This window comes from Phyllobates terribilis, unplaced genomic scaffold (assembly GCF_046119375.1).
Source record: "Phyllobates terribilis strain yellow unplaced genomic scaffold, ASM4611937v1 Scaffold_9__5_contigs__length_417890890, whole genome shotgun sequence".
Taxonomy (NCBI): Eukaryota; Metazoa; Chordata; class Amphibia; order Anura; family Dendrobatidae; genus Phyllobates; species Phyllobates terribilis.
In genome coordinates, this window is record NW_027362769.1 from 299,907,598 (window position 1) to 299,932,563 (window position 24,966).

A 24,966-nucleotide genomic window follows, 5' to 3' on the forward strand; every position below is an offset into this window, starting at 1 on the left:
TGTGACTTTCTCTATTAGTCCATCTATACTGACCTCCATCAGGTTGCAAATTAAAAATAATTTTTATCTGCATCCAGCTCTGAAAAAATATTTGGCCTTCTAGCAGTGTGTGGGACTTTCTCTATTAGTCCATCTATACTGACCTCCATCAGGTTGCAAATTAAAAATAATTTTTATCTGCATCCAGCTCTGAAAAAATATTTGGCCTTCTAGCAGTGTGTGGGACTTTCTCTATTAGTCCATCTATACTGACCTCCATCAGGTTGCAAATTCAAAATAATTTTTTGTCTGCATCTAGCTCTGAAAAAATATTTGGCCTTCTAGCAGTGTGTGGGACTTTCTCTATTACTCCATCTATACTGACCTCCATCAGGTTGCAAATTAAAAATTATTTTTATCTGCATCTAGCTCTGAAAAAATATTTGGCCTTCTAGCTGTGTGTGGGACTTGGTCTATTAGTCCATCTATACTGACCTCCATCAGGTTGCAAATGAAAAATAATTTTTATCTGCATCTAGCTCTGAAAAAATATTTGGCCTTCTAGCAGTGTGTGGGACTCATTGTATTAGTCCATCTATACCAAGCTCCACCAGCTTTTAAATTAATAATAATTTTTAGCTGCATCTAGCCCTGAAAATAATTTTTCTTCCCAATAGTGGTAGCAATAGAAATATGGGGCGCGCGCCTGGCTTACAAAAATATACGCTTCATAACAAAAAACACCAGCCTAGCGCACTGCATTAATAAGATGGCATCATCGTCTCCCCCAGTGCTAGGCCTACTACCAAGGCTAGCATTCCTGTGCCTAAAACACAATGTATGGGTCCGCGCTAGCCACTATGCTGTGGGGTCTAAAGCTGCTGCTAACGCTTTATAACAATTCAATTGGCAGATTTTCACAGAGCTCTTCCACAACGCCCACCCATCGGGCAACAGTTGCCCACCTTCCCTATGGGATCTAGTGGCGAATAGTTGATGCCATTAATCAGAGCGTCAGTTGCCCCGTCGAAGTGGCAAGCATATGGTAAGGCATGGGAAGAGTGGACACGACTAGTAGCAGGCAGACGGGTTGACCAATGTGAACAAGCCAGATCACAAGTCACCATAGAATTTCTCCACCAGCTAATTATGAGGGGCATATCAGGGGCGTCAGCGCAGCGGTGTCTGACCGGAGTAGCATTTCACTTCCAACTACTGAATTGGGGAGATGTGACAAAGGTTCATCATCAAACAATCCATAATAGGGTGGAAAAGGGGTCAGCCAAGTCAGGAGTGTAGACGTCCCGTCCGTGTCACTAAAACTGATTTCTCACATCATATCCCTAACACCATTAACATGACACTCACAATTTGAAGCAACACTACTGTCTACTGCATTTGTGATCGCCTTCTTCGGGGCGCTATGCATAAGCGAATTAGTCCCTCAATCCAAAATTACCACCAGTGGAGGCTTATTACACCAGGACGTAGTCATAGCCAATAATGCAATACATCTACGCATACACAAATCGAAAACGGTTCCAGCGGGCAGGGGCACTTGGGTACTTCTACAACCCACAAACGGTACACTGAGTTGGGTAACAATAGTAAAAACATATCTAACCATCAGATCACAAAGTAATTTCTTCCTATCACACATTGATGGAATGCCATTATCAAGATACCAGTTCCAAGCTATATTTAATAAATGCATAACATCGGCAGGGAACCACCCCAAAGATTACGGGACACACTCATTCCGCATAGGCGCGGCCACGGAAGCAGCAAGAGCAGGACTGTCAGAAATGGAAGTTCAGAGGATAGGGAGATGGCGATCCACGTGTTTGGCAAGATACATAAGACCGGACTTGTTATCCTAACGTGGTTTGTTTCTTTTACAGGTGACGCTAAGCCAACAGTGTGGGTGATAGGTCACTCGTATATGTATTGGGCAGAAAAAAGGGCGAAAGTCTGCCCAGGCGGGAGGAAATTAGAGTTTCATAACACATATTTCAACTAGAGAGGTATTAGAGGCCTGCTATGGCCACAGGTACTAATGGAGGTAATCAAGGTAGGGAGAGAGGCAAGATGTCCGGTCATCTTAGTTATACTGGCCGGGGGAAACAACCTAGGTCATCATAACAGCGCATAACTAATGGCAATAATGAAACTAGACACTGAGCGCTTCAGAGAATTTTTCACAAAACTAGCGATAGTATGGTCAGAGATTGTGCCGATAGCGGTATGGCAAGGTGCGCGAGACATCACGGCCATCGAACGGACAAGGCGGGTAATAAATATTCGGATGGCAAAATTTAGAAGAGACAGAGGCGGTGTAGTGGTACGACACCGACAACTGGAAGGAGATAAAGCAGGCCTCATACGGCCCGACGTTGTTCACTTAATGAATATTGAACTGGACATATTCCTGTCAGGACTCCAGGACGGAGTGGAACAAGCGTTAAGAGTGATGGGTGGGGGTCAGAGTCCTGCATACGAGTACGCAGGATCCTCCGTGTCCTGGAAATAGAAAGGACATGTTGGAGAGTTACACTTGTTGGCCAACTTGCCGGAGTGGAGACCCAGGGCATGCTGCAACAAGCTGAATTATTTTAGAAATAAAATGCCTTTCTAATGGAATGAGTATAAAGAGTTAATAAAGCTGTGACCGATCCTCACCCATCCAGTTGTAAGAGTTACATTATTGTATTGTCAAGGAAAGGGGGGCGGTAGGGGGGCTGAGCGTCTGGGTTTGGTTGGGGGTCCCCACAGTCTGCCTAGGCTAGATGCATTTAAAAATTCTTATTAGATACACAGGCGGTGCAGCTTGCTTCGCAGCTGGGCTACTACGCCCAAAGTATTGCCTAGGCTAGATGCAGTTAAAAATTCTACGCTGACTAGCAGACACTGAAGATTTGGAGCAGACCTCTGAGCTCTTCAGACTCAACCATCTGTGTTACCCCAAGCCATAGTGTATCTAGTTTCTTACAGTTAAAAAGGGGGGGGAGCGACCCAACCCACCTGGAATTGACGATGCCAACGTCACGTAAGACACAGCAAGGGGACTCCAAAAAGAGTCTCCATTTTTTCCCAAAATTGTGGCACAGACACCACTTAACCCTAGAACGCATACCTGGGGCCTCGCAGGCCCGCCCTGTTAATTGTTTTCTATTTTCTGCAAGATTACTTTAGTTAGAATTTTGAAACTCTAGGTATTCTTCATGTATATAGTTGCTTGTCATTTGAGTTTGAGTTATTCCATGTTATTTGCACACGAGCCTAAAAGGCCCCAGGTATATGAAAGTGTAGATTTTTATGGTCATGCGTTCTAGGGTTAAGTGGCATCAATTGCCCCACAGTTGCTTAAAACGGTTGGTGAGGTGATTTTACCAAATCCTCAAGGTTTTAGTCTCCCAAGGATAACACAGGGGTAGAAAAGTCCTTGCGAATCCATGATTTGTTCATCTTTATGAACGTGAGTCTGTCTACATTCTCAGTGGACAGACGCGTGCGCTTATCTGTCAGCACACCACCAGCAGCGCTGAACACACGTTCAGAGAGAACACTGGCTGCAGGGCATGACAAGATCTCCAAGGCGTGAGTGGCGAGCTCCGGCCATTTTTCCAGATTGGAAGCCCAAAATGAGCAAGGGTCCAGTGACACAGTCATGGCTTCGATGTTCACTTGGAGATACTCCTGCACCATCCTCTCTAGGCGTTGACTATGTGTCAAACTTCTTGTCTCCTGTGGCCTTGCAAAGGATGGTCTAAAAAAGTGGTGAAACGATTCCACAAAATTGCTGTTACCAGCAGATACTGTGTTACTGTTACGGTTTGAGTGATGAAGACTCGACAGTCCCACGGTTGGCAAGTTAGAACTGTGAGATTTACTACGTGCACCACTGGTGTTTTGTGGAAAAGCACATGTAAGATTCTGCAACAGCGTCTGCAGATACTCCTGCATGCGTCAATCCCTTTTTATGGCAGGAATTATTTCGGCAAATTTACTTTTGTACCGGGGATCTAAGAGTGTGGCAACCCAGTAGTCGGGATTACTTCGAATTCTGACAATCTGAGGGTCATGTTGCAGGTAGTGCAGCAAGAAGGCACTCATGAGTCTTGCGCATCCAGGAGGACCAAGTCCTTGTTGTGTTGGTAGCGAGGTAAGAATCATGCTTCCTTCCTCTGCCCTCTCCCCTCAACCTCGCACAACAGAAATGTGATCAAGGTCTCCCTCATCTGATGAGTCTTCCATGCCCATCGCCAGTTCGTCCTCCACTTCTTCCTCGGCTCCTGCACCTTCCTCAACAGTTTGGCTGCTACCATGCGCCCTGGTTAATCCCTCTCCCCCACCCTCCCATGCCTGCCGCCTTGGTGCTGCCAACCGTCTGGACCTTGGAGATGTTATCCCTTCCACATACGACTCCTCCTCTACTTCCTCCACCTCCTCTTGTCCCACCACCTGACTCTGAATTCTGTTTAGTGTGTGCTCCAGCATGTAAATCACCGTAATAGTCATGCTGATAATGGCATCGTCGTCAGCACTAAACATCTTCGTCGCCATTTCAAAACTGTGCAGAAGGGTGTGTGGCGCCCCTGAGGGTTCAGTCGCCACAGAGTTACTGCATCTCACCCAGAGGTGTGGTATCTCACCCTCAGGTAAGGAAGGCATATGGCTCGGGACCCTAACACCTGCATCCAACACATACCTGCAGTGGGGGTAGGGCAAGATTGCTCCTAAGGGAGAGCACAGTCCCAGGTCCCTAGCTGGTGGAAGGGTCCTATGTAGTGGGTGCTTAGGGGAGCAGCTTAGCGGAGCACATGACAGGGAGAGTATAAATAGGAAGCTATCTTAGAAAGAGCAAGCCAGTCAGAGGAGGAAAAGTGACAGGAGCAGAGGCTCGGCATGAGCTCTGCTCCAGAGGCGGGCCTAGCCTGGGAGGCCCAGAACTGAAGGAGAGAAGAGAGGAGTGGGAGCAGGAAGGATCCAGGAACCGAAGGGACCCTAGGGCTATGGGCCGTGCAGAAGGCCACCCGTACTCCTGCTGCTACCAGGAGGTAGAGGGGTCAGACCAGATAAGGGGAACCGGTCCCTCAACTAGCGGAGAAACAGCAAGGCTCAACTAGAAACCGGAGGCTGCAGCATTTCATGTACTGCAGGTAAAAGTCCACACCAGTCTCACTAAGAAGGTAGCCACATAGGACCCAGGGGACGGAACACAAGTCGCCCACCAAGGCCCGAGGATACCGAATAGAAGTGTCACTGGGTGTGAGGTGCAGGTAGAAGGCCAGAGAAAGGACACACAGAAGGGGGTCCTGCTAAGTACTCCGGAGCTATCTGGGGGTGGACTGAGCCCCTCACTGAGTACGCACAGCACGACAGGTGAGATTGCTCTGGTACCTGTAATCTGGACTGCAACAACTGTGAGTAAAGATCTTGGGACTGCATCACACGGACTCTGTGTTCATTACTGACTCCCTGCACTACCACCACCATCATCCACCCACACTGCCCTCAAGCTACACTCTTCCTGTGGTGAGTAATAATACCATTGCTGCAAAACCACCAGCTTCAGAGGACTGTTCCGCAGCGGCGGCCCCTTTTGCCCCACTCCAGAGGTGGCGTAGTCGGACATTATAAAACCCATATATACAAATTACCCTTGGATTGACCGCCCTGGATCACGGACCGGGTCACCGCCACAGTGAGTACAACCCCCAGCGTCTACCGGCCCGGCTCCGGGTACCCCACGGCCCAGGGGGCGCGTCAACTTCATAGGTCCCTGATCTGAGACCACTCCTGCAGCGTGATTTGCCCCACCTCTGGATCTCGTTGGCCCAGGCTATACATCAGAACGTATTGCACCAGGGCTTGTCGGTGCTGCCACAGTCGCTGCAACATGGTCAGAGTTGAATTCCACCGTGTCGGCACATCGCATTTCAGCCGGTGAACTGGCAGGCCCAACGACTTCTGTAGAGATGTAAGTCATTGAGCTGCGGGATGCGAACGGCGGAAGTGAGCACACAGCGACCGTGCCCCCTGCAGAAGGCCATCTAGTCCGGGATAGTGGGCTAACAATTTATGGACAACCAGGTTCAACACGTGAGCCATACTCGAAAATCCACTGTGTCCTCCAGGCGGAAAGGCAGCATTTCTGTAGCCAAGAGCTTGCAGATGGTGAAATTCAACCTCTTAGCTTTCTCATGGCTAGGAGGAAATGGTCTTTTACTTTTCCACATCTGAGGGACCGAGGGCTGGCTGTTGTGCTTAGACGGGGTTGAGTAGGATGTCCCCGGCAAACTGCCGGTCTGTGAGGAAGATGCAGGCGGACATGTTAGATTGCCTTGATCCAAAGCTGGTGCTCTCGATGTCAGAGAGCGCTCAACACCAGCAGGTGTTTCCACTTCCCAATGAACTGATGACCTGCCAATCACACTGGCTGTTGCAGGTAAAGAGGTGGCAGGTCTGCGTCCAAAAACATGTGTGACTGCTGTCCCCCCAGTCACAGAGGATGAAGAGGCCGCGGATGCACAAGATGGGGCAGACGGTGGTTGGCCCAGCCTGCTAGGCCGCATTGTAGCACAGTGAGCTTCCCACTGCAACTTATGCTTCATATCCATGTGCCGGTTCATGCATGAAGTACTCAAACTATGGATTTTTTGGCCTCTACTTATGTTTTGGTTACAAATATTACAGATAACACGAGTTGGGTCATCCTTATCATTCTGAATAAATGCCCAGGCTATGCAAGGCTTAGAGCCCATGCGACCTGAAGAGCCACTACGACTTGTGGTCAGAGGCAGAGTTGTGGTTGAGGATGCAGTTGTTGACGTGCTTCCAGTACTCCATCTGTGTCCAGGAAGGCGCAACCTAACCTCGTCGTCAATAGCATCTGTGACGCCCCGCTGTGCTTGGTATCACATATCCTAGAAGAGTGTATTGATGGAATCCTCCACAAGAGGCCCCCATAAACATTCACACATCTCCACCTTCCACCTCAGACCAGCAGAGGGAGCCCGTTAGGGATATAAATAGGGAAGGTCGAGCTAGGCAGTTCAGTTCCTCTGAAGAGTTCCTGCAGTAGAGAAGCCTAAGAGAGGTCAGTCTGCAGTGGAGCTCAGTCTAGAATAGAGAACTCAGTTAATAGTTCAGCTGTGGAGCACGAGGCTCCTGCTAACTAGATTCAGTAAGGCATAACCGGAATCCCTGGAGAACTACAAGTCCCAGGATGGCTAAGGTGCTGATACGTAACAGAGCCAGGAGACGCTTAGGCCCCGCATAGTGGGAGCGTGAACTCCAAGAGAAGGCCCTACCACAAGGTCAGCCAGCGCAGGACAGAGACAAAGTTAGGCCTAGCTCCAGGCAGGTCAGAAACTTACTACGCAGAGGCAAGAAACAGGAGGCCCTACACCCGCTCATTGGGGAGGATCCTGATATTCACCCTTCACCCTACAGTGCTCCGGGATGTGCCTGAATTTCCTCCAGTAAAAGGTACTGAAGTGACTACTGTGTCCGTTCCCGTTCTTGCTCTGACCCAGCTGGGTCTCGCCTGTCCTGCATTCCCCCTGCATACGCTGCCCTGAGACCTAGCTCCACCTGTGGGGAGCTATACCATCGAGCAGCCTTATCACGGGTCTCAGTGGACTGCTGCAGCGCTGGTGCTTCTCACCAGATACCACAGGTGGCGTCACAAACTCTTATAAAATTAACAATTATCCACTCTTTTAAAGAGTGACCCCAGGGTACGGGCCAGGGAGCCGACCACCGCGACATCCCCAAGGCCAGGCAAAGGCCCGGGTACCGAGTCATCCCCATCCCCTGGGCTAGTCACATCCTCCTCCACCTCCTCCGTTGACCTCATCGACTGGCTGACTGTGGGTTGACAGTAAGTGGGATCTCCAACCTCGTCATCATCACCCTGTGTGTTATCACACCCGTCGTCCTCAAAGCCAACCTCTTCCTGCCCTGACCGAAAAGTCAAGTTGTCGCTCCAATCAGGTATTTGAGTCTCATCATCGTCTTCATCATTGTCTCCACCAACAGGAGTGACAGTTTGGGAACGAGGGTCTACATTATGCTCAGAACCTTCTTCATCTTGTCCTGGATCCGACTTATAAAGATTCTGGGCATCAGTGCAGATCATTTCCTCGTCTGGATTAACAGAAGCTCTGGAGCAGACTTACGTTTCCCAGGCTATAGTATGAGTAAACAGCTCTGCAGACTCAACCATCTGTGTTACCCCATACTCAGACGGGCAGCTGGAGACTTGGGAGCTGTGAGGAAGCAAGTGCGATTGGGGTGACACCTCTGAGGACTGGAATATTTGTGATGTTGAAATTGAGGTGGAGGAGAGCCCACTTGAAGGAGCACTTGATATCCGCTGAAGCACCTGCTGTTTTTGTGCCTCATCTGGAATTTGTAGCGATGGGCGTGTCCGTAAGAAAGGGATCGTATCACATTGTCCACGAAAAGAAGTCGACATCTTAGCTTGGCTGGAAGATGGTCTTTCTTCTGCAGATGTTACCCCCCCCCCCCCACTGCAGGGGGCTCGACCCACCAGCGGACAGGCACCAGTATTGGGAGAGGGGGGCTGGCCGTCAGGGTCCACCGCGGCTCTGGCACAAACCCGGCGACACGGAGGTGGCACGGGCAGGAACGAACTGGCCGTGTCGGCTTCTCACTTTTTGGATTTTAGAAGGGCATGACATGCCTATATCTGTGTCTCCCCCTCCTTTTACTCCTCCACCTCTTTTCTTTTCGCATGACTATATGTACTTGTCACTTTTCCATGTGTTAGTTATGTCTTCTGAGCAGTTTGTCAGCTTTTGGACACCTTTGAAGGTGTTTTCTATGTATTTCTATGTGTTTTTGTTTGCCTGCCATTGGTTTTAACGGTGTTCGAAGGTGTTCGACGAACAGTTCGACGAACAGTTCGGCGAACACACGGGTGTTCGACGAACCGAACCGAACTCGAACACTACGGGGGTGGCTCAACACTAATAATGACAAACAATCCACGGAATCCTGGCTTACTTTCAAATGTTTCTTTAAATGTGGCCACTCTTGGTGCATCTCCTGTGAACATGTAAAAAATAAAAAAAATTCTCCTCTAATACAACAGGACACAGTTATAATATCAATGATTACATTAACTGTAATACAACAGGAGTGATATATTTGATAGAATGCACAGAATGCTGCGTACAATATATTGGGTGCACCGCAGGACCATTAAAAAAGCACATCAGGAGACATTTGTATTATGCGGCTAATCCGATGGCTATTTATATATCTGCTGTCTCACGGCACTTTCTTCATGTCCATATGTACATGATAAATAACTCTATACTCTGCATTTTTATGTTGATTCACATTATCACACTATGTATTGCTCCTGCTGCTTCTCTGTTTTGACCCTGCTTTACATATCACCAGGTGATCAATCATTGCTATTGTTTGTATTGGCTCCTGATTGACATGTGACTATTAGGATTTCCTATTTATACCTGGTTCATTTGAGTTTGTTACAATCAGTAGTAAGGCTTCTCAGCCGAAACGCTTAGGTTTTGTTCACACTGGAGGAACCGCTATGATTTTATTTTACAAATAAAGTGAAGTTTTTTCTGCTGCCACATACCGCTTCGCTGGAGGATCTGTTTCTTTTCCCATTTGGCTGTCACGCCTGGACCTCGGCGGCTACGTGCGAGAGCTTCCACCATGTCTCCTGCTACTGAGTGACTGGTGAGCTGATTATCTCCTCTTCCCCCCTCTCCTCCTGATATGTAATTGAGCTCATTGGTGCAAAACTGCTGCCGATAATCTGCAACACGAAAGACTCACCAAATACTCATCGTAGAACTTAGCCCCTAGGCTGGTTTGTTTCCCCCATGAGCCATTCTGATATTAATTTTCAAAGTAAGTGCACCTTCCTTGTCAGGTATAAGAGATCCATTCAATAGAGTATGCCGTTTCTGTCATGTAATCGGATGAAAGAACCGCTTGTTAAAGGGGTCGTCCGCTGATAACTTATTGCACGGTTGACCCCACCCAACGGCAGAACGGGGCACTTGAGCGCTGCCCCATTCATTCATTCCCTATGGACTTGATGAGTGTTGTGCTCACCTTTTTTCTGGCAGCCCCAATGAGAATTAATGGAAAGGCGGTCGGCCATGCACACTGCCACTCCATCAATAGGGGATAAAGGTGCCCCCTTCTGCTGATTGGTGGGGGACTGACATGCACCAACCTATACCCTATCATTTCCCCTCATGAAAGAACCGTGCATGTCCATTTGTGTAGTAAGTGCGTAGTGTAAGAAGAAGTAGCAGCACTGGAAGACAAGACTGTAGTAACTGATCGAGTGTCCACAGAATCTGATCCAGAGGACCATTATATAGTAATGCAGCAGACTGAGATAATACTCCAGTGCAAGTTGTTCTCACCGCTGCCACATGTCAGCTAACAGATGCACGCTCTGCTGCAGTAACAACAGTGTAACAAGGGTCCAACGCCGTAGTGCGGTTTGTCTTCTGAATTATTGAGCAGAAAGCACATTACAGCTTGATATATTTAATTAAAGAAATCATTTAATAACATTTATTTTTTGATCCTTTAGGCTGACAGATTGTTTCCTTTTTTAAATGCTTTTTTTCAAGATACAAGAGAGGGAAGAGAGTATTAACAATGGTTTCAGGGGAAGAGAAAAATGTTAAAAAAATGTGGACAGAAATCCTTTCTCATCTATAGTACTATGTGTAGTAACAATTTCACAGAAAGTCTGTATACAGCATTAATGATTAAAGGGGATGTCCAGCTTTAGGCTACAAGTTTGCAGTCACTTGGGAGCGGCTGGTTTGTGATTGCATGTATGCAATTCCCATACGTGCGGTCATGTGCCGACTAGACGGGCACGACCTCACTCAATGCAAGTGTACTGAGCGTGGCCAAACACGTCTAGTTGGAATGTGAAGATTCATAAGTCTGCAGTCAGAAAGATTGACTTCAGACTTGTAGCCTAAGTCCAGACAACCCCTTTAAATATATCTATGAACAATGCAGATGAACTAAACCTCACACAAAATGACAAGCACATTTCAATGTGCTAAACCTTTTAATCAACTTTTTTTTTAGATATTTTCTTTATCTTAATTGCAAGCCGTTTAATGGGGGTCTGCGTCCTGTGACCCTACCGATTGCTCAAAAAAGTCTATGCTTTCTATTGTATCTGTACTCCACTCTGTGTGCACTCAGGTCGGAGCTGTGCGTTCCTCTCTGCTAAGCTGTGGACATAAGGAAGTTTTGAGCAATTGGTGGGGTCTTAGGTTCTGGATCTCCCCTGATCTACTGGCAATTAAAAGGACAAAAAATTTATTTTTTTTAAAAATTCATCAACGATTGCCTACTATTTTATAACTTGCCCCCATCTGTCTCAACAACTGCAAACAAGCATATATGTGATTGTCTACACGCGTCTAAGCCGGTTCTGGATTTAGACAGATCATCACCACACGTCCTCAGGAGAAGAGTATGGGAAGGGTTGGTGGCGATACAACGAATCTAGATCGCAGAAGAGAGGCTGATTGGATGGAAAATTACCAGAGGAAAACGAGATGTCGGCTTAGAAGCATGTAAAGTAATAAAAGACAATTACAAATATGCTGGTCTGCGGTTATAAGGACAGAAGGTGGAAGATCAGAATGTAATGGACAATGCCTTTAACAGATATTTCTTGAATTCACTTTTTAGAGATTGCTAGATAGAGTCAGATGCTGCCGAAAAAACAACTGAATTTCTTTCCAGATTGAATTCTCAGCTTCACAATGAAGGATCACATCTCCACCCCATACGATTGGTGACTTACGGCCACGTAGATGTGAGGCCAAGCAAAAAGGGAATCCTGGAGGTTCTATTAGATGACCAGCCCCGGGATAGGAGATCATCCTTCCATTGTGCCGTCCATGTTTCCTCATTCTATATAGAGCCATTGAGGCAAAATCTTTACTTCTGTAATACTGATCAGCTTCCCCAGCGATAAAAAGGATTTGCCCTTGAGCTCTCTCTACGGGAATATATGAAGTAGGGGTCTGCTGATAAAACCCAGCCAGTTTCAGGAAACCCTCGGCTGTAATCACCATCTTCTCCTGCGTGTACGGTGCTCCTTTAATGAGAGCTTTACCATCGTGATAAATTGTGCCGCCATATACGTTGCAAGATCCATTAATGCTGACAGTAGCCCCTATTTGCGGTAAATAAGAAGCTACGACAAGAGCAATCTCTGCACCTTTTGAGACACCTAAAATTCCAACTTTTGGCTTAGAAACCTAAAATAAATAAGATCAGACATTTAGTTCCATTTTTTTTGTTATCCAAATGTCAGTATAAGCTTTAACTTTCATGTTAAAATCTCCCAGCACCCTCAACAAAGTAAAACTTCCATTAAATTGTAGAAGATATGTTTGGGGATGTGAATGTTGACTGATTAGAATAATCAGCAGGATTCTGAATGCAGCTCTGGACTACTGTACTTCGGATTGGTCTTATAGGGTTGTTCCCAGACTCATATAGGTTTTGTTGGATAGTGCTTGTAAATACAAGCAATTTTGCAATGTACTGCTTATTTAAATTTTCAGCCATTCTTGAGATATTATTACTTTTCTTTTGTTTACAGCTTGTTGCCTTGGCGAACGACCACTGCTGATAAACAGTAGGACATGTGCAGTCCTTACAAGCTCTTCTCTATTGAGCTTGTAAGCACTGTTTACAAACTGGGCAAATTCCCTGTAGCGCTCTCTTACTTACAAGATAGACAGCAACATTGGTTGGTCTCCTAGGCAGCTGTAAACCAAAGTGTTACTATCTCAATAACAGCTGCACATTTTCAATTCAGTAAATTGCAAAAGTGCTTGATTTTCTCACTATATCTGTCTAGGAAAATATGAATAGCTCTTTAAATCATACCTATCATTTCAGCTTTATTGCATAAGTCAATGTATGTAAAGATAATAAACTTGTGTTACTAATATAAAGTAGTCCTAAGTTTAGACAGGTCCACTTCCACCTTGTGGTCAACACTAGGAAGATTTTTCTGTGTGGGCACGTCATCAGTGCGATCTGTAAAGAGGCTGGCTGACTGGTCATTTTAATAGCTAAGCCAGCTCCCTTTTTGTCTATGCACTGGCCATGACAGAGAAAGGGTCTTACATAGCTTAGCTAAGCTTTTGAAATAAGCAGTCAAGTGCCCACATACGTAACGTTATCCTGTGTCAAACACAAGGTAGAAGTGGAGCTACTGGAACTCCAGACTTCTGTTGACATCTTAAGGTGGTAGTGCCCCTGTAAATACAAATATAATGGTAATATCGTTGTTTTATAGGAACAAGTGTAAAGATCTTTTTTTTCTTCAAGTGGACAACGCCTTTAATCCCTTCCCGACATTGGACGTACTGGTACGTCCTAGCGATCGTGAGGGCACAGGAGCAGTGTCGCTGCCGGGTGCTTGGCTTAAGTGATAGCCAAGCCTTGGCTGTCACAGCCAGGGGCAATGCCCACACCGACCCCGCCTGTTTAACCCTCTGAATGCCATACATATATTTGATATTGCCACGTCCGAAACGACCTGATTTATAAAGCTGTCACACTAGTTGACCCCTGCAGTGAATACCGTAAAAAAATAAAATAAAATAAAAAAACGTGGCAAAAATGTGCTTTTTCATCATACTGCCAATAAAACGCGATCAAAAAATCAAATTTACATATCAATGGTATCGGTGCTAATGCTATCTTGTCCCGCATAAGACAAGCCACAATACAACTCCAGCAGTGGAAAAATAAAGAAGTTATAGCTCTCAGAATGTAGTGATGCAAAAATAATTATTTTTCCAAATTTTTTTTCTTTTGCGTAAAAGCAGCAAAGCATAAAAAAATGATGTAAATGTGGTATCTTTGTAATCGTACTGACCCGAAGAATAAAGCTGCCTAATCAATTTTACAACATGCGGAACTTCATAAAAAAAATTCTTGAATTGTTGTTTTTTGTTCATTCTGCCTTCCAAAAATTGGAATTGAAAGAGATCAAAAAATGTAATGTGACCGAAAATGGCACCAATAAAACGTCATCTTGTTCCGCAAAATATAAGCCCTCATATAACTGTCAGCTGAAATATGGAATAATTATAGCTATCTAAATATAGTGATGCAAAAACTTTTTTTGTAAAACAAAGCGTTTTTTCGTGTAACAGCTGCCAATCATAAAAAAACAATATAAATCTGGTATCGCTCTAATCGCACCGACCCGAAGAATAAAGTAGTCTAAGTAGTCTAATCACTTATACCGCACAAGGAACGGTGTAAAAAGTAAATCAAACCAATTCTGCACCTGCTGTTAATTTGTTCATTCTGGCTCCCAAAGATCGCTGTAAGGCTCGGCTCACATTTATCCTGCACTCTACACTGAGCGCTTACACTGGAGTTTCCATGTAAATCTGTAAAATACATGATTCAGACGGAACCTCCAGTGGAAGATTCCTTATAATGAAGCAGATGGAGAGACAGTGGACGCTGTCTGGCCTATGATCCGGTGGTGTCCGTCTTTTTAAGTGTGCATAAAGAACACAGACCAGACGGAGTCCAGAGTAACTCTGCTGTCTCATTATAGTAAATGAATCATGCCATCCGGAGATTTCGATGGAAACCCCAATGTAAGTGCTCAGCATAGAGCGCAGGATAAATGTGATCCAAAATGTTATGTAAAATATGTTCCCAATAAAAGCTTCAACTCAATCCACAAAAAAACAAGTCCCCGCTCAGGTCCGTCATCTGTTAGCGGAACTATAGGGGTCTTCCATGTTATTGGTAGTACAAAGGCTCTGGAAAAGTGGTATGGCTCCTCACCCCCCCCCCCCCCAAAATAAATCCAGTGAATTCTGCACTCCCAAATCCAAAAGCCCCTCTCCCTTTTGAGCCCCACATTGTGCCTAAACCACATTTGGCATCCACACGTTTGGCATTTCTATAGTGATGAGAGCCTGCTTAATTTACAGGTGCATGTCTCCAGAACCATGAGCTGGGGATAACGTACTGGGCACTACAACTTACTAGCCAGTACAACTTACTGTGCACTACAATGGCAGATTTGCGAATTTCCCTCAGCAACATCCACTGCTGCTTGTTTCTGGAAAACAACCATGGAGTCAAAATCATCACTACGCCTGTAGATAAATTCCCACAGAGGTGTAATTTACAAAAATGGGGTCACTTGAGGGGGAATTCAGCTTTTCTGACACTTAGGGGCTCTGTATATGGAGTCCGCAAATTGTTCTACGAAAATTTACTCTCCAATAGTCAAATAGCGCTCTGTCCCTCCCAGGTCTCACCATATGGCTAAGCAGTACTGTACAACCACACATGGGGTATTGCCACGTTCTGCAGAAATTGTGTGACAAATTTTCATGCCATTTTTACCCATTTCCCCATGCGAAAATTTAAAATCTGGGGCTAAAATTTACTTTTTGCTGTAAAAATGAAATTATTTTTTCTTCACTATCCATAAACCATAAGAGCTAAATCTGTACTCTACTATGGCATTCCTTCCCTTCTGAGATTTTCTCTGTGACTGATAAAAAGTTCCTGATTACTTGTAGGGTATTGGCACACTCAGGAAAAATTGCACAAACTGTAAGGTTATTTTTTTCTATTAGCTCTTATAAAAATTAAAAACTGGGGGCTAAAACAACATTTTGTAATGCACACGCCCGGGCTGAGCGGCATGTGCGTGTGATTCCACTGGACCGTGCCGGAGAGTGAATGCCTGGAGGGGCGTAACTAGGTATTCACCCGATCCGACCAGGGTCGCACGACGGCATACGACGCCAGTGCACCAAGGAGGAACCAAGCAGAGGGACCAGGTGCTACTCCAGGACAGACCCCGGACACGGCTGTTGACCCACACAGGGGAATACAGGAACAGACAGGTTAGGCTGGTACACAGACTGGTGGGTATAGGCAGGCACGACTGGTATGCAGGCAGGCGGGTATGCAGGCAGGGGAGTACAGGCAAGCACGGCTAGAGTGCAGACAGGGAGGCACTAGCAGGTAGGAACACAGGCGGGATAGGACCCAGTACACAGAGAGAGCAGAGCAGGACGAGGCCGCCTGGAGCGGTGAGCAAGAGCAGAGCAGGACGAGGCCGCCTGGAGCGGTGAGCAAGAGCAGAGCAGGACGAGGCCGCCTGGAGCGGTGAGCAAGAGCAAAGCAGGACGAGGCCGCCTGGAGCGGTGAGCAAGAGTAGAGCAGGACGAGGCCGCCTGGAGCGGTGAGCAAGAGCAGAGCAGGACGAGGCACCCTGGAGCGGTGAGCAAGAGCAGAGCAGGATGAGGCCGCCTGGAGTGGTGAGCAAGAGCAGAGCAGGATGAGGCCGCCTGGAGCGGTGAGCAAGAGCAGAGCAGGACGAGGCCGCCTGGAGCGGTGAGCAAGAGCAGAGCAGGACGAAGCCGCCTGGAGCGGTGAGCAAGAGCAGAGCAGGACGAGGCCGCCTGGAGCGGTGAGCAAGAGCAGAGCAGGACGAGGCCGTCTGGAGCGGTGAGCAAGAGTAGAGCAGGACGAGGCCGCCTGGAGCGGTGAGCAAGAGTAGAGCAGGACGAGGCCGCCTGGAGCGGTGAGCAAGAGTAGAGCAGGACGAGGCCGTCTGGAGCGGTGAGCAAGAGTAGAGCAGGACGAGGCCGTCTGGAGCGGTGAGCAAGAGTAAAGAAAAACGAGGCCGCCTGGAGCGGTGAGCAAGAGTAGAGCAGGACGAGGCCGCCTGGAGCGGTGAGCAAGAGTAGAGCGGGACGAGGCCACCTGGAGCGGTGAGCAAGAGTAGAGCAGGACGAGGCCGCCTGGAGCGGTGAGCAAGAGTAGAGCGGAACGAGGCCACCTGGAGCGGTGAGCAAGAGTAGAGCAGGACGAGGCCGCCTGGAGCGGTGAGCAAGAGTAGAGCAGGACGAGGCCGCCTGGAGCGGTGAGCAAGGCAGAGCAGGCTAGAACCACCGGAGCGGTGAGCAAGGCAGAGCAGGCTAGAACCGCTGGAGCGGTGAGCAAGGCAGAGCAGGCTAGAACCGCCAGAGCGGTGAGCAAGGCAGAGCAGGGGGGACAGGGCTCTGTACACACAGAACAGGCAGGAAGGGAAAGGCAGAACCAGATAACCACAGGGTACTTACAGTGAAGTAGTGAGTGGACCACGAACTCACAAACAGAAGTACAGTGACAACGAGCAGGAGTTAGGTACGAGTTTAGACTCTGCAGAAAAAGGAAAGGTACGGACATAGAGAAACACAGGAAACAGGCTAGAAGAGTAAACAGACAAGAACAGACACAGTAGCAAGATACAGGAGCGGGTCTAGGTATGCAGCCCTTAGAAGGCGGGAGAAACAGGCTAGGAGCGAGTTCAGACAGGAACAGGCAAGATACAGGAACGGGTCTAGGTATGCGGCCCCTAGAAGGCGGAAAGAACAGGCTAGGAGCATGTTCACACAGGCCTGGAAATACAGCCTTCAGGATAGGCAGACAAGCAAACACAGAAGGGGACCTGGCACATTCAGAGTGAAAGAGCACACTGAATGAAACACAATGCTCAGGCCTGGGTTAATTGGAGCAGCTGGTTTAAATACCAGGTGACAGACAGCAATAGGCTGAGGACGCACAAGGGGTGTGCCTGCAGCAGGTACAAAAAGCAGGAAGTGATCGGGCGCCGCCCTTAAGCAGCAGAAACAGAAGTAAACAGACAGCATGGAGGGAAGCCAGAGAGACATTCTGGATTGGAGATCAAGTGCGCGCTCTTGCACAGTGGGAGATGGACCACTATGCAAGGACGCCGCCAGGTATGTTACAGTACCCCCCCTTACGCCCCCTCTTCTTCAGGCCTGCCAGAATCTTCCGCAGGGAATTCGAGGGCCAATCCTTCACTTCAAGGAGATCACTTCCACTGTCCACAGGAAAAACTGGTCTCATCTGGTTAGCTAGGATGCTACCTCCTATCCAGCCATCCTCAGCAACAGACGAAACGGGTGGAGTACCAGGAACAGCACACAAGGAAGTCTCTCTCCACATATTTTCAGATGGCACCCCAGAGGGTTCAGGAGACAACTGGAAGCACTCCGCCGGGTTGGAGGGGTGCAGAGACTCGGGGGTAACCTCTGCTTCGGGGTACATCTTGTCAAGCTCACAGGATGAAATGGGCGAGGTATCAGGTACAAGGTGTAGAAAAGTCACTGTCTCTTTGTTATCAGGTGGTACCCCAGAGGATTCAGGAAACAACTGGGGGTCCTCCGCCGGGTCGGAAGAGTGCAGAGACTCGGGGGTAACCTCTGCTTCGGAGTACACTAGGTCGGACTCACTGGAAGAAGCGGGCGAGGTATCAGGTACAGAGTATAGGGAAGACTCTGTCCATTTGCTACCAGGTAGCACCCCGAAGGGTTCTGCAGACAACTGGAGGTCCTCTGCCTGGTCGGAGGGGTGTAGAGACTCGGGGTTAACTACCGCTTTGAGGTACCCATTGTCAGGCTCACAGGACGGAGCGGACGAAGTATCGGGTACCGGGTGTAGGGAAGTCTCTCTCCATTTGTCATCAGGTGGTATCCCGGAGGATTCTAGGTGGGCAGAAGTCTCTTCGGGCAGGAGAACAGGTGCGCTACCCTCGCATATTACCCGTAGGGGCTGTTCCGGGATACAGGGAAATGAAGCTTCAGCAGGGACTTCAAGGTAGGGATCAGGAGGTCTTTGAGAGGACAGACCCAGGCGTGACGGCTTGCCTCTACGCCTAGCACGTCTGGACTGCCTCTTGAGGTTGGGAGAAGTATTCCGAAGAGCGTAGTCATCCTGTGTGGATTCTGGATGGGCAGTAGTCTCTTCGGGCAGGAGGACTAGTGCGCTACCCACACACATTACCCATCGGGGCTGCTCCGGGATATTGGGAAGTGAAGCTTCAGCAGGAGCCTCCGGGTTAGGATCATCGAAGACCATTAGAAAGGCCACCAGGAAGGCCATTATGTCCAGGACGATAGGATCCTGTGCGTCCCATAGGGGGGTGATCCATTTCAAGGCATCACCCGCTAGGTAAGACATCATGAATCCCACCTTAGCCCGATCGGTGGGAAAACAAAGAGGGTAGAACTTGAAGTGTAGCATGCATTGCTCCACAAATGCACGACTCTGTCTTGGATCCCCATAGTACCGTGGCGGATCCTCAGGAACGAGTGCAGAAAGATCCATCTGGACGGGTGCGTAATTCACCTGGAACTCAGCTAAAGAAAAAAATATATATATATATATATTTTTTTTAATGCACGTATTCGCTGGAAAACGTCTCAGAGAGCGAAGGCCGTGGGGCTCAACGGGAACCATGGCCTGAGCATGCTGTAATGCACACGCCCGGGCTGAGCGGCGTGTGCGTGTGATTCCATTGGACCGTGCCGGAGAGTGAATGCCTGGAGGAGCGTAACTAGGTATTCACCCGATCCGACCAGGGTCGCACGACGGCATACGACGCCAGTGCACCAAGGAGGAACCGAGCAGAGGGACCAGGTGCTACTCCAGGACAGACCCCGGACACGGCTGTTGACCCACACAGGGGAATACAGGAACAGACAGGTTAGGCTGGCACACAGACTGGTGGGTATAGGCAGGCACGACTGGTATGCAGGCAGGCGGGTATGCAGGCAGGGGGGTACAGGCAAGCACGGCTAGAGTGCAGACAGGGACGCACTAGCAGGTAGGAACACAGGCGGGATAGGACCCAGTACACACTGGGACTCAGGAACAGAACCACAGATGTGGTGGACAAACACAGCAGAGTAAGGTCGCCCAGAGTGGTGAGCCAGAGCAGGGCAAGACGAGACCGCCTAGAGCGGTGAGCGAGAGTAGAGCGGGACGAGGCTGCCTAGAGCGGTGAGCGAGAGTAGAGCAGGACGAGGCCGCCTAGAGCGGTGAGCGAGAGTAGAGCAGGACGAGGCCGCCTGGAGCGGTGAGCGAGAGTAGAGCAGGACGAGGCCGCCTGGAGCGGTGAGCGAGAGTAGAGCAGGACGAGGCCGCCTGGAGCGGTGAGCGAGAGTAGAGCAGGACGAGGCCGCCTGGAGCAGTGAGCGAGAGTAGAGCAGGACGAGGCCACCTGGAGCGGTGAGCGAGAGTAGAGCAGGACGAGGCCGCCTGGAGCGGTGAGCGAGAGTAGAGCAGGACGAGGCCGCCTGGAGCGGTGAGCGAGAGTAGAGCAGGACGAGGCCGCCTGGAGCGATGAGCGAGAGTAGAGCAGGACGAGGCCGCCTGGAGCAGTGAGCGAGAGTAGAGCAGGACGAGGCCGCCTGGAGCGGTGAGCGAGAGTAGAGCAGGACGAGGCCGCCTGGAGCGGTGAGCAAGAGTGGTCAGAGCAGAGCGAGACTGCCGGAGCAGTGAGCAAAGGGTCAGAGCAGAGCGAGACTGCCGGAGCAGTGAGCAAAGGGTCAGAGCAGAGCGAGACTGCCGGAGCAGTGAGCAAGGCATAGCAGGCTAGAACCGCCGGAGCTTTGAGCATGGCAGAGCAGGGGGGACAGGGCTCTGTACACACGGAACAGGCAGGAAGGGAAAGGCAGAACCAGATACCCACAGGGTACTTACAGTGAAGTAGTGAGTGGACCACAAACTCACAAACGGAAGTACAGTGACTACGAGCAGGAGTTAGGTACGAGTTCAGACTCTGCAGAAAAAGGAAAGGTACTCACATAGAGAAACAGAGGAAACAGGCTAGAAGAGTAAACAGACAAGAACAGACACAGTAGCAAGATACAGGAGCGGGTCTAGGTATGCAGCCCCTAGAAGGCGGGAGGAACAGGCTAGGAGCGAGTTCAGACAGGAACAGGCAAGATACAGGAACGGGTCTAGGTATGCAGCCCCTAGAAGGCGGAAAGAACAGGCTAGGAGCGTGTTCACACAGGCCTGGAAATACAGCCTTCAGGATAGGCAGACAAGCAAACACAGAAGGGGACCTGGCACATTCAGAGTGAAAGAGCACACTGAATGAAACACAATGCTCAGGCCTGGGTTAATTGGAGCAGCTGGTTTAAATACCAGGTGACAGACAGCAATAGGCTGAGGACGCACAAGGGGTGTGCCTGCAGCAGGTACAAAAAACAGGAAGTGATCGGGCGCCGCCCTTAAGCAGCAGAAACAGAAGCAAACAGACAGCATGGAGGGAAGCCAGAGAGACATTCTGGATTGGAGATCAAGTGCGCGCTCTTGCACAGTGGGAGATGGACCACTATGCAAGGACGCCGCCAGGTATGTTACACATTTTAGTGATAAAATGTAATTATTCTTTCTTCACCGCCCAATGGTATAAAATTCTGTGAGGCACATGTGGTGTCAACATGCTCACTGCACCCCTAGATTAATTAATTGGGGGGTGTAATAAAATGGGGTTACTTATGGAGGGTTTCTGCTGTTCTGGCACCTCAAGGGCTCAAAAGTAGTTTTCAACACATATAGTGTACTCAGGAGAAATTGCACAACAAATTGTATTGTTCATTTTCTCTTATTATCCCTTTTGAAAATTAAAAACTCAGGGCCAAAGCAATTTTTTTTGTCGAAAAAATGGTAATTTTCCATTTACTCATCCCAATGTTATACAATTCTGTGAATCTCCTGAGGATTAAAATACTCACTACACCCCTAGAAAATGGTGGAGCTGTAGTTTCCAAAATAAGGTCTGCTGTTTTGGCATATCAGAGGCTCGTCAAATGTGACATGGCATCCGCAATCTATTCCAGACAAAATTGTACCCCAGAATTCAATTTGGGGCTTCTTTCCTTCCAAGCCCTGCCATGTACCCAAACAGTAGTTTTCCACCACATCTGAGGTATCAGTGTACTCGGGAGAAATTGCACAACAAAGTGTAAGGTCCATTTTCTCCTGTTACCCTTGTGAAAATGAAGAATTTTGGGCTAAAACAACATTCATGTGGGAAAAAATGTATTTTTTCATTTTTGCAGTTCAATGTTATAAAATTATGTGAAGCACCTGTTGGTTCAAGGTGTTCATCACACCTCTAGATAAGCTTGATCCAAAATGGGGTCACTTGTGGGAGGTTTCCACTGTTTAGACACATCAACAGATTCAGTTTTCAGTACCATCTCTACCATCTGATGACACCCAATTATACACCTCTGCTCCAGACATCACCCCTGCATTATTACAAAAGACCAGTGATTGTCTTTCTGCTGTGTCTAACATTATGTCCTCCCTCTATCTAAAACTGAATCTGTCAAAAACTGAACTACTCCTATTTCCTCCCTCCACTAACCTACCTGTGCCCGATACTGCCATTTCCATTTGTGGCTCAACGATTACTCCCCAGCAACAAGCCCGCTGTCTTGGGGTCATTTTTGATTCAGATTTTTCCTTCACTCCTCACATCAAATCACTCACTCCTTCATGTCATTTACACCTCAAAAACATCTCAAGAATCAGGACTTTTCTCACCTTTGACTCGGCAAAAACCCTTACTATAGCTCTTATTTATTCTCGTCTCGACTATTGCAACTCTCTACTAATCGGTCTCCCTCTTACTAAACTCTCCCCTCTCCAATCCGTCCTTAACGCAGCAGCCAGGATCATATTCCTCGCCAACCGCTACACCGATGCCTCTTCCCTGTGCCATTCATTGCATTGGTTGCCCATCCAATATAGAGTTCAATATAAACTTATCACACTTACCCACAAAGCACTCCATGCTTCAGCACCGCCATACATCTCCTCCCTTGTCTCAGTCTACCATCCTACACGTGCCCTCCATTCTGCCAATGACTTAAAAATAAAATCCTCCATAATCCGAACTTCCCACTCCTGTCTCCAAGATTTCTCGCGTGCTGCGCCAATTCTTTGGAATGCACTACCCAGGACAGTTTGATTAATTCCCAATACCCACAGTTTCAAGTGGACCCTAAAAAAACATTTCTTTAGACTAGCATATTGCCTCAACACACTGTCTATCTATCCCAGTTTTGGCCCATATTAAAATCTTCTTCAATTTCACCATCCATGCACTTAATAGCCTCTGTCAGGACTGTACACATACTGGCTGGCGACCAGTCCATGTATTATTATTTATCCTATCTAGTATATCAAGGCTGCATTATACACTATATGTACATTTTACCTTTTGTGTCTCCCACATTTCCTAATAGACATGTTAGCTTGCGAGCAGGGCCCTCACTCCTTTCGATATGAGATATGCTTATTCTGTATTGTCTGTATAAGTCCCCCCTAAAATTGTAAAGTGCTGCGGAATATGTTAGCGCTATAAAAATAAAAATTATTATTATTATTATTATCAGGGGCTCTGCAAACACGACATGGCTTCTGCTATCCATTCCAGGAAATTTTGTGTTCCAAAAGTCAAATGGTACTCCTTCCTTTCTGAGCCCTGCCGTGCGCACCAAACAGCAGTTTTCCACAACATAAGAGGTATTAGTATACTCAGGAGAAATTGCACAACAAATTGTATAGTCCATTTTCTCCTATTACCCTTGTGAAAATGAAAAATTTGGGGCTAATGCAACATTTTTGTGGGAAAAATTAAAATTTTCATTTTTTCCTTCCATATTGTTTTAATTCCTGTGAAGCGCCTAAAGGGTTAATAAAATTCTTGAATGTAGTTTTAAGGACTTTTTTAAGGACTTTGAGGGGTGCAGTTTCTAAAATGATGTCACTTTTGGGTATTTTCTGTCATATAGGCCCCTTAAAGTCATTTCAAATGTGATGTGGTCCTTAAAAAAATTTGTTTTTTAAATTTATTTGGAAAAATATTTCTGATTAACTTTTAACTGTTCTAACCTCCTAACAAAAAATAGGTTACAAAAATGATGTTGATGTAAAGTAGACATGTGGTAAATGGTTATTTATTATCTATTTTGTGGATTATAACTATTTGGTTTAACCCCTTCACCCCGAAGCCAGTTTACACCTTCCTGACCAGGCCAATTTTTTTAAATTCTGAGCTCTGGCACTTTATGAGGTAATTACTCTGGAACGCTTCAACAGATCCCGGTGATTCTGAGACTGTTTTTTCATGACATATTGTACTTCATGTGGTAAAATGTATTTGATATGAATTACGTTTATTTGTGAAAAAATCGGAAATTTGGAGAAAATTTTGCAGATTTCAAAATTGTAATCTTTATGCCCTTAAATCAGAGAGATCTGTCACACAAAATAGTTAATAAGTAACATTTCCCACATGTCTACTTTACATCAGCACAATTTTGGAACCAAATTTTTTTTTCGTTAGGAAGTTATAAGGGTTAAAAGTTCACCAGCGATTTCTCATTTTTCTAACAACATTTACAAAACCATTTTTTTTAGGCACCACATCACATTTGAAGTGACTTTGAGGGGTCTATATGACAGAAAATACCCAAAAGTGACACCATTATAAAAAATGCACCCCTCAAGGTGCTCAAAACCACATTCAAGAAGTTTATTAACCCTTCAGGTGCTTCACAGGAATTTTTGGAATGTGGAAAGAAAAAATAAACATTTAACTTTTTTTTTACAAAAATGTTACTTTAGACCCATTTTTTTACTTTCACAAGAGTAACAGGAGAAATGGACCCAAAATTTGTTGTGCAGTTTCTCTTGAGCACACCTATACCCAATATGTGGGGGACAACCACGGTTTGGGCGTACAGCAGGGTTCAGAAGGGAATGAACGCCATTTGACTTTTTGAATGTAAAATTTGCTGACATAATTAAAGGACGCCATGTCGTGTTTGGAGGGCCGCTGATGTGCCTAAACAGTGGAAACCCCCAACAAGTGATACCATTTTGGAAACTAGACCCTTCAGGGAACTTATCTAGATGTGTGATGAGCACCTTGAACCCTCAGGTGCTTCACAGAAGTTTATAACATTGAACCGTAAAAATAAAGTTTTCACATTTTTCCCACAAAAATGTTTTTCAGCCCCCAATTTTGCATTTTCATAAGAGTAA

General features: G+C 47.2%; 1 protein-coding gene across 2 annotated transcripts in view; it reads right to left on the reverse strand.

Moving 5' to 3' along the window:
- Positions 1-10,543: 10,543 nt before the first annotated feature.
- Positions 10,544-24,966, reverse strand: part of LOC141162131 (acyl-coenzyme A amino acid N-acyltransferase 1-like) — a 73,206-nt gene continuing 58,783 nt past the window's right edge. For both annotated transcript variants that reach the window (XM_073647896.1, XM_073647897.1), the window contains exon 4: positions 10,544-12,299. In XM_073647896.1, coding sequence (XP_073503997.1) covers positions 11,721-12,299 — 579 coding nt within the window. In that variant the 3' untranslated portion in view covers positions 10,544-11,720. The remainder of the gene's footprint in view (positions 12,300-24,966) is intronic.